At 47.9% G+C, this 13,624-nt stretch overlaps 1 protein-coding gene across 2 annotated transcripts in view; it reads right to left on the bottom strand.

Annotated features, from left to right (window-relative positions):
- The window catches only part of ACOX1 (acyl-CoA oxidase 1), a 30,996-nt gene that overhangs the window by 13,526 nt on the left and 3,846 nt on the right, over window positions 1–13,624 (bottom strand). The window contains exons 3-6 of one of the 2 annotated variants that reach the window (XM_040438768.1): window positions 1,381–1,541; window positions 954–1,061; window positions 525–644; window positions 319–434 (exon numbers count right to left, since the gene is read on the bottom strand). In XM_040438768.1, the coding sequence (XP_040294702.1) occupies window positions 319–434; window positions 525–644; window positions 954–1,061; window positions 1,381–1,541 (505 nt within the window). Of the gene's footprint in view, window positions 1–318; window positions 435–524; window positions 645–953; window positions 1,062–1,380; window positions 1,542–9,256; window positions 9,418–13,624 lie in introns of both variants that reach the window. The other variant, XM_040438769.1, reaches the window with a different exon arrangement.

A 13,624-nucleotide genomic window follows, 5' to 3' on the forward strand; every position in this document is an offset into this window, starting at 1 on the left:
CACACATGTACAGTTTTTCTTGCATTTTGATACTGAAAAAAAATGAAAACCTTTGAAACAATTTTTTCTTGTCATCACCGTATTCTGACCCCCATAACTTTTATAATTATGTCAATGGAGATGTGCGAGGGCTCATTTTTTGCGGGATGATCTGTTTTTGATAATATCATTTTTGGATGTGTATGACTTAAGTCAATTTTTTTGGGGACATAGTGATGAAAAAAAGATTTGAATTGGACATTTTTTTTATGCGAGAGACACACAGCACAAACTTTGGGCGCTAACACTCCATGTTGGAGAAGAATGGCAACTGCTCACCTGGGCATATTTCATCAGCATGTTCTCCCGCGGGATGCGGACTTTGTCGAATTTCAAGAATCCATTATCCGTTTCATCAAATCCAAACTTGGGTCCGATATCTCCAACAGTTATACCTGTAGCAGTGATGGAAGCCACGAGGAGCACAAACATTAGACCACTTCATCTCTTCAGTGAACTTTCAAAGTATTTTCAATGAAACCTACCTGGCAAAGGCTCGTGGGTATCCAGGCGACGAAGGGGAACAATAAAGGCATGAAGACCCTTGCATTCTCCTTGGGTGTAGAGCTGTGCCAGAACAGCAGCATGGTTTGAGGTCTTACCCACTGCAGATGAGAAGCATAGTTATTTCCCCATACTAATCGTCACTACTCTTAAAAAGCTTCTCTGGGGCAATCCTTATGATATGCCATCAATGTTTGATTTTCACCACCAGAATCCCCACCATAAAAGGTCAAGTGGCTTTATTGAGAGCATCACAGCCCTTCATTGTGCTGATCTGCAGAAAGCCTTGGAGATTGGACCTCCTCTGATCCAACAATGATTTACCATCTGAATAGAAACCCACTTAAATTCTCCTAAAGGCCTCAATAATGACAGACAAACCCACAGTCTCCACCCCAACAGTATCTTACACCCTCCAGGCCACCACTTGATGGAGGACACAGTGGGGCTGTTCAGAATGAACTCCTGCGTAGATGGGTCATAGGTGGCTGTTGTCTCCAGCCCTCTCAGATGCGTTCCTAGAATGAAGAAAAGGAATATAGGCACATGTTAAACAAAAGTCACATACAACAACCCTTAGTACCTCCCAAATAACGAGGGCGTGGCAGTGTTAACCCTCCTAAAGAAACCTGCAGAACATCTAAACTTGAAGTCAGCAACCTCCAGCACTCCAAACATACTTCTGTGGGAGTTTTGAGAAGAGCCAAGTGTGCACACTGGGAGTTGTAGTTTCACAACCAGAAGTTGCGTAACCCTGATCCACACTATACTTAAATCTAATTCTATGGGGGATGATAAACCCCTGATGAGGCCAAATGTGGCAGAAGTGTTGGTTACCATGTCCGATTTCAGTCTGGGCATATGTTGCAATAATCTCCAGGTTCCAGGCAGGCATCAAGAAGCGCTGCTGCTGCTCGGGAGTAGCTTGGTTCAGCAGAGTGGGCAAGAACATGCCTAAGTGCAGGTCAAAGGGCTCAGCACGGCCCCGGTGTACAAATCTGCAGAGGAATAAGGGTGGAGTAGAGGGGAGTGGTGGAAGAATCGGGCAATCAGACAAAAAAAAAGGTGCAATTAAGGTACGTGAAGAGATTGGGAAATGGAGTGGTGATTTTGTAAGGAGGAACAGAAAGGAGGGAGGGAGAGAGAGAAGAATATGGTAAGTGAACTGATTTTTGTGGATAGGTGTGCAACCCCAATCATTTTACCCAATGGGCAGATGTCAAGTCCATAAGTAGTTTATGCAACAGAAGGTGTAATTTAAAGGGATTGTCCATTGGGGGAGGGGGTGAAAAAAAGCAGTTTTACTCACCTCACTGATGCCCTGCTGCTGTTCTGATGCTTTCCAGGTGCCCGCTGGTCTAGGCTCAATACACAGGAAATACCTGCTCAGCCAATCATTGGCTGAGGCGGCTCACCACTTTGGTCAGCGATTTGGCTAAGCAGCCATCTCCTGCCACATTTCCTGTCAAATCGGGATCAGGAAGTGTAGACCACCATGGACCTAGTAAGCATCAGTGTCCTGGGGTCAGTGAGGCGAGTCTTTTTTTTAACCCATCCTGCCTCAAAAAAATAAAAATAGCCAGTGGACATCCGCTTTAAATCCATTTAGCACATAATACATGCATTTGATGCCAAGGGGCACAGAGCCTTTGATATTTATCTACTGGATAGATTGCGGTTGCCCATCAAGAATTCAGTTCAGCCCCATGTGGTTATAACATCCATGAAATCTATTAAATTAATAAATAGTTAATCTCTAATCACTATTATACAGTGTGTACATTTCTCTGGGCTCCAAGCTGTTGCTTCCGCAAAAATTGCCCTCATATGGGATTAGCAAATCTGCACCTCACCTACTTTCAAGCCACATCTTAAAGGGGTTTTCCGATTGATGATCAGCTGTTCCCTGCAGCCTCCAGCCCTGGAAGCTAGCACTATAAATGAAACAGGAAGAACAGCGCTGTTCAAGTTGTAGTGGCCGTGCTGGGTTACTGCACCTCAGCTACCGTTCACTTCCTGCTCTATTCACAGTGCTAGTTCCAGTGCAAGGCTGCAGGGAACAGCTGATAGTTAGGGGTGTGATGGGTCAGACCCTTATTCATCGGATTGGTCATCAGGAGTCTGAAAAAACTTTAAAATGAATGTCCACCTTTGAACACCATTTGTGCTATTGATGAATTCAACACCAGTAGAAGTACCGGTAGTTCCCAAGCTCCCCCTACTGGTGACAGAAAGGGGAATTCCCATCTTAGTAAGGCCTCATGCACATGACCGTTGTGTGCATCCGTGTCAGTTGTTCCGTTTTCCGTGATTTTCTGCGGACCCATTGACTTTCAATGGGTCTGTTGAAAACTCGGAAAATGCACCGTTGTACATCCGCGTCCGTGATCCGCGTTTCCTGTCCGTCCAAAAAATACGACCTGTCCTATTTTTTTGACGAACAACGGTTCACGGACCCATTCAAGTCAATGGGTCCGTGAAAAAAACAGATGCACACAAGATTGTCATCCGCGTCCGTCATCCGTAGGCTACTTTCACACAGACCGATCCGCTGATCCATCTGCATAAAAGCTTTTTAGAACTGTGTAATAACTGCCCCCTACTGCCTGGCAGCACCCGATCTCTTACAGGGGGCTGTGATCCGCACAATTAACCCCTCGTGAGTTTCACGATCTAACTCAAATCCGATAGTATATTCTAACAGAGGCGTTCCCATGGTGATGGGGACGCTTCAAGTTAAAATATACCATCGGATTGGAGAAAACTCCAATCCGATGGTATAATAGGGACTCCTGACTTTACATTGAAAGTCAATGGGGGACGGATCCGTTTGCAATTGCACCATATTGTGTCGACGTCAAATGGATCCGTCCCCATTGACTTGCATTGTAAGTCAGGACGGATCTGTTTGGCTCCGCACGGCCAGGCAGACACCAAAACGACTTTTTCCTTCATGTCCGTGGATCCTCCAAAAATCAAGGAAGACCCACGGAAGAAAAAACAGTCAAAGAACGGAAATCCGTTGATTGCTGGGGGTCCCAGATGTCAAATCCACACTAATCAAAGTCATGCCATCACTTTTTAACATGGGAACGTCCCTTTAACTGTCTATACGGGATATCTGAAGCAATCAAACTAAATAAAAACACTGGAGTGAAATATGACATGGCGTAAAAAGGTGACAGGCAGTGTTGCCATGTGGACACAGAAGTTCTGCTCAGACACAAGAGCTTTAGCCGGTTCTACATTTTGGCTTTGCTGCTGTGAGATTTCAGACTTTTTTGCAAAATGAGTTTCTTTTATAGCATTTGTAAGCAAAAAAGGTTTGAATTTCGTTTCATTTCTAAGTAGGTCAAGTCCGCAGCGGGGCACAATGGATTCCCTGTGCCGGAGCTTCACATCCTTCATAATGGCTTCTCTGAAGCCACTATAGGCTTACGTCTGTCCTACTGTGCTCACAGGCCTTTCCCATTAGTATAATACAGTATAGTAAGGCTGCCCATCACTCTCAGGGGCCTGTGAGAGGGAGATGATAGGAGTTACCCTGCAGATCCATAGTGTTCCCTCTCAGAGCTGAACCCGGACATGCCCCGGTGAAAATGGGGGTAAGCCCTCTGACATGAATTGCACAGGGAAAAAGCCGCCACCTCCCCCTTTTTTTTTTGGAGATCCAGTGATGTATCGGGCTCTCCACAGGGAAAGCTAGGCAGAGGCTCCTGCCTAGCAGTGATCCCGGTGACGTCGTCAGCACTACTGGGTGGGCTTTAGCGCTGCCCTAGCCTGTAGAACAGCAAGCTTTAAAGCTTTCCCATTAGAGCCGATGACGTCACCGCCAATACTGCTAGGTGGAAGCCGTTGCCCTGCGTGATCCAATGCAGGGCAAAGGAGAGCATCGGAGCATGAAATACTCAGATGCTCATATCAGGGGGGAGGAGTGAAAATGGGGGCATGTTCAGGTTTAGAGCTGAACCCGAACAACCCCTTTAATTATACATCACCTACTCATAGGATAGGTAACAGATTGCAGGAGATCTGACCTCTGGGACCACCTGCTATTCCAAGGACCAGTGGGTCGCGAAACCCTTTTTCTGAATGGAGTGGTAGTGTGTATTTCAGTCCACTGCTCCACTGACTTCTATGGGACTGAAGTGAATAGAGCGGTGGACACAAGTCCTGCACAGCTGATGTGGCTTTACTGTGTGGCTTTGCTCGTCATCTATGAAGGGTCAGGTGACATTTTGCTAAGGCTACTTTCACACCTGCGTTAGGTGCGGATCCGTCTTGTATCTGCACAGACGGATCCGCACCTATAATGCAAACGCTTGTATCCGTTTGCATTATCATGAACAAAGAAAAAAAATTATGACTTACACTGAAAGTCAATGGGAGGCGGAGCCGTTTTCAATTGCACCATATTGTGTCAGTGAAAACGGATCCGTCCCCATTGACTTACATTGTAAGTCAGGACGGATCCGTTTGGCTCCGCATCACCAGGTGGACACCAAAACGCTGCAAGCAGCGTTTAGTTGTCCGCCTCCAGAGCGGAATGGAGACTGAACGGAGGCAAACGGATCCTTATCCATTCAGAATGCATTGGGGCTAAACTGATCCGTTTTGGGCCCCTTGTGAGAGCCCTGAAACGGATCTCGCAAGCAGACCCAGAAACGCCAGTGTGAAAGTAGCCCAAGTCAAAGCAACAGCGTGGAAACAGGAAAAAGAACGCACTGCTGAAATATTAGTGAGTTAAAACAGTAGTGAGTTTTCTACATTCACATTAAGTGCAAGAGTCTAGAGGGAAAAAAAAACAACAAAAAACACACAACTAAGAATTACAGTAATTACGTTAGTAGACTACCACCATGCTACAGGAGGTCACGTAAGAGCAGAGTAAGGGCGGGTTCACACAGGGCATTTACTGCAAGTCCCCATTCACACAATGCGCTAGTGCACTTTCTTTCTTAATTCATATAGGAAAACAGGCTTAGTTGCCCACAGCAACCAATCAGATTTCACCTTTTATTTTGCAGAGCTCCTTTGTAAAAATGAAAGGTGGAATCTGATTGGTTGCTATGGGCAACTAAGCCAGTTTTCTTAAATCTCCCCCTATTAATTGCCTCTTTCTTCATCCGCCCTGTATGAACCCAGTTTGTGAATAGAGATGGAACACAGATGAGTGAATATGAGAAGGTTCTTCTTTCTGGCGGGCGATAATCCTATTACGGAGACATGTTTCTCGCATTTATCAATACAGATCCCCATTTCAGACACCGCTGCCTTATACGTCAATCAGCCATAACATTAAAACCTGAACATCCTCATAGTTGCCAACTGTCCTGAATTTGGCAGGCCTGTCCCCAATTTTCAGAGAAAGCTCAAGCAAATTTGCCCTGTTGCAGGCCAAAAATGGGTGTGGCTAATGCAAACCCGGTCCTTAAAATGGGTGATCCTGGGCAGGGAGGGGCAAGTTCTCAGGGGCAGGATTTGTATGCCCCGATTTTGCCAACTAAAACGTTGGCAGGTATGCAACATGGATGATCTCGCGACTACGGCACCTGTTGGAAGCTGGAAAAAGGAGCAAGTGTAGGGGTCGAAGAAAGAGTGGGGGAGATTTATCAAAACTGGCGTAACGCAAAACTGGCTTAGTTGCCCATAGCAACCAATCAGATCCCACCTTTCATTTTTCAGAGCTCCTTTGGTAAATGAAAGGATCAATCTGATTGGTTGCTATGGGTAACCAAGTCAGTTTTTCCTTTACACCAGTTTCGATAAATCTTTCCCCAGTCAGTGCACTGATGACAGGGTCATGGTGGGGGGGGAAGAGTTATCAAAACTGGTGTAAATGAAAACTGGCTTAGTTGCCCATAGCAACCAATCAGATTGATCCTTTCATTTACCAAAGGAGCTCTGAAAAATGAAAGGTGGGATCTGATTGGTTGCTATGGGCAACTAAGCCAGTTTTGCTTTACACCAGTTTTGATAAATGACCCCCACAGTGCATTGCAACTTGCCTTGTATAAGGCCGATTTGCCGCAGGCTGGTAAGAGTGCCCATGCTGAACACGATCCATAGCCGTGGCCACATAAGAATCAGAAATGGACCATGGAGCAATGGAAGAAGGTGGCCTGATCTGAGGAACCACATTTTCTTTTACAGCACGTGGACAGCCGGGTGCGTCACTTACCTGGACGGTGGAGGCAGAAGGATGCTCTGGGCAATGTTCTGCAGTCATGTGGATGCTCCTTAGTACCATACCACCTACCTAAACACTGCACAGACAAGTACCCCCCTCGTAACAGCGGAATTTCTAATGGCCGTGGCCTCTGCCAGCAGGTCACATGGGCAAAAAATAATAATGTGTTCAGGAATGGTTTGAGGAACATGACAAAGGTCAAGGTGTCGACTTGGCCTCCAGACTCCCCAGATCATACATCTCTGGGATGTGCTGGAAAAAGTCTGATCCACGGGGCCGCACCCCAAAAAGTACTAAAAATAAAAGGATCTGCGCCAGCGTCTACATGCCAGATACCACAGGACACCTACAGAGGGACTGTGGCATCCATGCCTCAACTGGTCAAAGCCGTTTTTGGTGCCACAAGGGGGGAATCTTGGCAATACTAGTAGTTTTAATGTTATGGGTGATAGGTATAATTTGGTCCCAGGATACTTTTTCTGCAAAAAAAGCTAATTTAAAAAAAAAGTTCCGTTCATCTGTAGTAGAGAAACATTAGGATTATCAGCGCCTCCTCAGTCACTGTACAAATGAAGAATTGATTAATATTTATTAATGAGTGTAGAAGGTGCATGACGATATCATGTGTTCCTAGATGGAATCTGTTTTTTTTGTTTTTTTATTTGGGGGGGGGGGGGGGGGGGGGGCAGTCTTTTATAGTCTGGCAACTGTTCTGTTGTCACTGACCACAACATCAGTCAGCAGATTTGTCCCTATGACACTGGCTGACCTGTTACATGTGCGCTTGGCAGCGGAAGGCATCTGTGTTGGTCTCATGTTCATATGTGCCCGCATTGCGGAGAAAAATTATGTTTTATTATATGCAAATGAGCCTCTAGGAGCAACGGGGGCGTTGTCATTACACCTAGAGGCTCTGCTCTCTCTACAACTGCTGTGCCCTCTGACAGCGCCAGGCAGTGTAAACATCATTACACCTGGTCCAGTCAGTCAAAGTGCGCGCTTTGCAGAACCTCTAGGTGTAACGGTAACGCCCCTGTTGCTCCTAGAGTCATTTGTATACATTAAAAGTTCCTTTTTCTCAGTAACGCGGTCACATATGAAGGGTTGTACAGGATTAGAAAATCATGACTGCATCCTTCCAAAAACGGCACCCCTTTCTCTCCCCTGGTTGTGCGCGGTATAGCAGCTCAGCCCCATACACCTCAAGGAAGCCGAGCTGCAATACCAGGCACAACCTATGAACAGGTGTTCCACTGTTATGGAAGGAAGCAGCCATGTTTTTCTAACCTTGGGCAGCCCCTTTAAATGTCATTCTCTTTTTCCACAATGGGGGGGGGGGGGATTTCCAGATTGTGACAATTGTAGTCTTCTTGTAATGCACAGTCAGCAGACCCCACACATGACTGGTAGATGTTGGGTCCTGCATATCTTGGGATTGCTTACACAGGGTGTCAGCAGATCAGGAGATTCACTGATAGCCCTGCAAGGCATTGACTGGTTTATCTCAGCTGAATGTAATGATACCTCTCACTTAAAGGGACTGTCACCTGGATCAACCTTATTAAACCAGACATACTGCTCATCATGCAGATTAAACAGTACATTTATTTTGTCTGTATGCTAAACAGCTGCAGAGAAATCTGTCTTTTTATTCATATGCAAGTGAGAAGTTTGAGCACCAGGAGTCGGGGTGAATCCTTGGAGCACTGCTTTGTAACACCCCCTGTGCTCTGCACATCCCCCCCTCCCCTTGATCGACAGGGATAGACATGCTGATGGGAGGGCTGTGTCCTAGCATCTACATATCATATACTCCATGTACTATAGCTTTACCACACTTATCTGCTCAGAAAGCTAATCTACATATTACTGCTTCTCCCCCATCCCCACAGCTGTGTCAGCTTATAAGCAGGGAAAAACACGGATCTCTGTGTGGTGTATGCTATCGCTTGGTGGTACATGGTTTTTCAAAGGTATTTAAAGGGAACCTGTCACCAGGATTTTGTGTATAGAGCTGAGGACATGGGCTGCTAGATGGCCACTAGCCCACCCGCAATACCCAGTCCCCATAGCTCTGTGTGCTTTTATTGTGTAAAGAAAACGATTTGATACATCTGCAAATTAACCTGAGATGTGTCCTGTACGTGACTTCTCACGTACAGGACTCATCTCAGGTTAATTTGCATATGTATCAAATCGTTTTTTTTACACAATAAAAGCACACAGAGCTATGGGGACTGGGTATTGCGGATATATATATTTTTTTAAGATGCACTGGATCAATAAAAAGAAATCGTTGCAAAGGTGCACATATCCTTTCAATAAGTGCTCAAAGCCTGATGTCCAGGCAGCGATAGAATAGGGTTTCTAACTAGTGATCCAAAATCGGCTGCGGCCTTTCCCCTGCCAGTCTCCTAGAATCTACACTGCATTACATGAGCCTTTCCGCTACCGCTGCAGGTCTCCCTCTTTGAGCTGCCAGTGTGCCCACCACTTGCCACTCTACCCAGTTCCAAAACTAACCATGCCCAAGCTCGGTCTGTGCATAGGTGCCAATGGCTTGTAGTTTGAGGGCAAGAGGCAGCCACTTCTCACGCTGTGATTCAGTGCCCTGATTTCCCAGCAGCACATAAAACATGCCGAAATGTAAGGTCAAGGGATCCGTCTGAGAGCCCACGCCCACTCTATAGGAGAGAGAGACAGAGGTCACACGATGAGTCCTGGAAACGGAAGGCACCGACATATCTTGTTGAGTGAAACCTTTTAATCCAGCTGCAGTTACAAAAGGTGCCAGACATTAATAAGCCATCGTATGGCCCATAGGCCACGACTGGTGGAAGTCTGACCTCTGGGATCCAAGAGCCACGCAGCATCCACTTCGCAGTTTTTCCCCTCCATTGCAGCTCCTGACCACCTGGATGCAGGGAACTGCAGCGAGCCGCCAACTGAACGGGGTCAGATGCATTTTCTGCACAGCCAGGCGGCCAGGAGCCGCTGTGTAGAAGAATCTCAAAAGGGGCACAGCACTACCCATCATCTCCTTCATTCACAAGAACAGGGGGGTCCCACAGGTCATATCAGGAGGCACAAATTCTTGACCAATAATTCTGAAATATCATAAGAAAGCACTTACTAATGTAGGGTGCAGGCAGTGAGCACGCAGCAAGCGGTAAGCAGTGCTAGTGTGCACATGGCAAGAAGCGGCAGCGGTGGTAGTGTGCACATGGCAAGAAGCAGCAGCGGTGGTAGTGTGCACATGGCAAGAAGCGGCAGCGGTGGTAGTGTGCACATGGCAAGAAGCGGCAGCGGTGGTAGTGTGCACATGGCAAGAAGCGGCAGCGGTGGTAGTGTGCACATGGCAAGAAGCAGCAGCGGTGGTAGTGTGCACATGGCAAGAAGCAGCAGCGGTGGTAGTGTGCACATGGCAAGAAGCAGCAGCGGTGGTAGTGTGCACATGGCAAGAAGCAGCAGCAGTGGTAGTGTGCACATGGCAAGAAGCAGCAGCGGTGGTAGTGTGCACATGGCAAGAAGCAGCAGCGGTGGTAGTGTGCACAGGGCAAGAAGCAGCAGCGGTGGTAGTGTGCACAGGGCAAGAAGCAGCAGCGGTGGTAGTGTGCACAGGGCAAGAAGCAGCAGCGGTGGTAGTGTGCACAGGGCAAGAAGCAGCAGCGGTGGTAGTGTGCACAGGGCAAGAAGCAGCAGCGGTGGTAGTGTGCACATGGCAAGAAGCAGCAGCGGTGGTAGTGTGCACATGGCAAGAAGCAGCAGCGGTGGTAGTGTGCACATGGCAAGAAGCAGCAGCGGTGGTAGTGTGCACATGGCAAGCAGTGGTAGCAAACAGCAGCAGTGGTGGTAGTGTGCACATGGCGAGCAGTGGTAGCAAGCAGCAGCGGTGGTAGTGTGCACATGGCAAGAAGCGGCAGTGTGCACATGGCAAGCAGCAGCAGTGGTAGTGTGCACATGGCGAGCAGTGGTAGCAAGCAGCAGCGGTGGTGGTAGTGTGCACATGGCAAGCAGTGGTAGCAAGCAGCAGCGGTGGTGGTAGTGTGCACATGGCAAGAAGCAGCAGCGGTGGTAGTGTGCACATGGCAAGAAGCAGCAGCGGTGGTAGTGTGCACATGGCAAGCAGTGGTAGCAAGCAGCAGCGGTGGTAGTGTGCACATGGCAAGAAGCGGCAGTGGTGGTAGTGTGCACATGGCAAGCAGCAGCGGTAGTGTGCACATGGCGAGCAGTGGTAGCAAGCAGCAGCGGTGGTAGTGTGCACATGGCGAGCAGTGGTAGCAAGCAGCAGCGGTGGTAGTGTGCACATGGCGAGCAGTGGTAGCAAGCAGCAGCGGTGGTAGTGTGCACATGGCAAGAAGCAGCAGCGGTGGTGGTAGTGTGCACATGGCGAGCAGTGGTAGCAAGCAGCAGCGGTGGTGGTAGTGTGCACATGGCGAGCAGTGGTAGTAAACGCACAGCAAGCGGCAGCAGTGGTGGAAGAGTGCACTCAGAAGCAATAATACCAGAGGTAATATCCCCAGTACATGGAGAATGGTGGTAGTAGTAGTAGTAGTACTGTCCATACGGAGAACAGTGGCAACAATTGTGTGGGTAATATATACGGAGAATGGCAGCAGTACTACTGTGCATGCTTTATGGAGGCAAAGGACTGGCAGAACAGCCCTAAAAGCAAAGCTTTCTTTTGTAAAATTATCCGCTCTAAAAACGATTTGGGGCATTTATTTAGTCTCATACTAACCGCAGGAGTCCCAGAGGTTTTATTATTAACCCTTAGGCTGCTGGAGCACACCCCACTAGTGCAATCGCTTTACGCCATGCACTTGTACTTTGACACTGGGAGGGAGCACACAGCACTTTAGTCCTTCTCACTTGCTTGGCGCAGGTAACAGGCGGGCGGGGCGCTTGGCATCTACACTACTAGGACACAGGTAAAGTCCAAGGTTTCTACAGCCGGTGACACAACACAGCAGGCGAGTGTGTACAGAGGTGACTGTCCTACCCCACACTGCGAGCCTACGTGAAGCCGTAAAACGCGGGCGGCGGGGGGGATATGCGGTCGGGGACCAATATGCCTGTTTGTTGGCCGAGCCCTGGACCTTGTCCGACCGTGGAATGGGCCTAATAAACGAAAACACAATTATTAAAACAATGGCTATTTATTCACAGAGTGCAGGGACGGCGGATTAGCTGGGGCGACTCCCTTGTTAATGGGCAGACATGTTTGTGAAGCTCATCTAAGAGGCTGCAGCTGGCAGGCATCGTATTCCTGAACGACCAGTTTTCTCAAGTGGTTCCCACGGTGCGTCATGAGGATACAACAGCCTAAGGCCTCTTTCACACTACCGTATGGCTATTTCAGTGTTTTGCAGTCCGTTTTTCACGGATCCGTTGTTCCGTTTTTTTTGTTTCCGTATGGCATATACAGTAATTACATAGAAAAAATTGGGCTGCGCATAACATTTTCAATAGATGTTTCAGAAAAAAACGGAACGGATACGGAAGACATATGGATGCATTGCCGTATGTGTTCCGTTGACTTGAATGGAGCCACGGAACGTGATTTGCGGGCAATAATAGGACATGTTCTAGCTTTCAACGGAATGGAAAAACGGAAACGGAATGCATACGGAGTACATTCCGTTTTTTTTGCGGACCCATTGAAATGAATGGTTCCGTATATGGAACGCAAAAAACAGCCCGCAAAACGAAAAAAAAAAAAACGGTAGTGTGAAAGAGGCCTAAGAAGCCATGCCGCTCCGCATCCCAGCAGCATGATTAAAGGGGTATTCCGGCTGTCACAAGTTATCCCTTATCCACAGGATCTGTGGGGGCGTCCTACCATTGGGATCCCCACCAAATCACAACCGCAACTCCCGCAGCCTCCCCGAAAAGAACAGAGCGGCTGGTAGCACATGCGCACGGCCGCTCCATACATGTCTATGGAAGTTCCGGAGATATCAGAGCACTGTACTCGGCAATCTCCGGAACTCCCATAGAAACTAATGGTGCGGCCGTGAGCACGTGCAATCAGTCGCTCTGTTAATTTTAGGGGGGGCTGTAGGCCCCAGCGATCTAATAGTTATCCCCTATCCTGTGGAATACCGGAATTTTAGGGGTATTAAAGGGCTATCCTAGCATTAAACAGGTGGAGGCTGTTCTTGTAGCCCACGCACAGCTGCATGAAGTGGTGGTGCACCTCCTCTTCCGCTAGTGCACGGGTGTCCAGCAGTCCCTATTTTAAGGCCTCATGGACACGACTTGGTCCTAATCCACTTCGCTCTGCGGACAAGAATAGGCATTTCTATCATGGGTGACCCGTTCTGGAAAATTGCAGAACGCACACGGCAATTTGTGGACCGCAAAACACAGCACAGTCGTGTTCATCTAGCCTAGGGGGAGGGGGTCATAAAATCCTTTCTGAAACCCACCCTTGACACCATTCCCAGAGAAATCTATATAAGCTCATCTATGCGGCATTAACCCTTTCAGCCTATACATTTCATCCTGAGGAACATTTTGCCCTGCCCGAGACCTCCCCAATCCTCAGCTTTCAAACCTTAGCTAGTTGGGGGGGGCTGATTATGACTTGCCCTGACCCAAAATACAGATTATCCCCAGGATCTGTCCCTCCTCCGCATCTCTCTCACTCTCAGGTGGAGGATCACTATGGCTTATTATCCTTATTGCTCATTGCTTGGAGTTCCCAGCCCTCGTCTTTTCGGGAATCACACTCCGTGAGTGAGCGCAGTTCCCTCTTCTGGACACTATATTAGGCCTCATGCACACGACCGTTGTTTTGGTCCGGATCCGAGCCGCAGTATTTGCCCCATTCCGTGGTCCGCAAAAAAAAAATATAACCTGTCCTATTCTTGTCTGTTTTGCGGACAA

Source organism: Bufo bufo, chromosome 6 (genome assembly GCF_905171765.1).
Source record: "Bufo bufo chromosome 6, aBufBuf1.1, whole genome shotgun sequence".
Classification (NCBI taxonomy): Eukaryota; Metazoa; Chordata; class Amphibia; order Anura; family Bufonidae; genus Bufo; species Bufo bufo.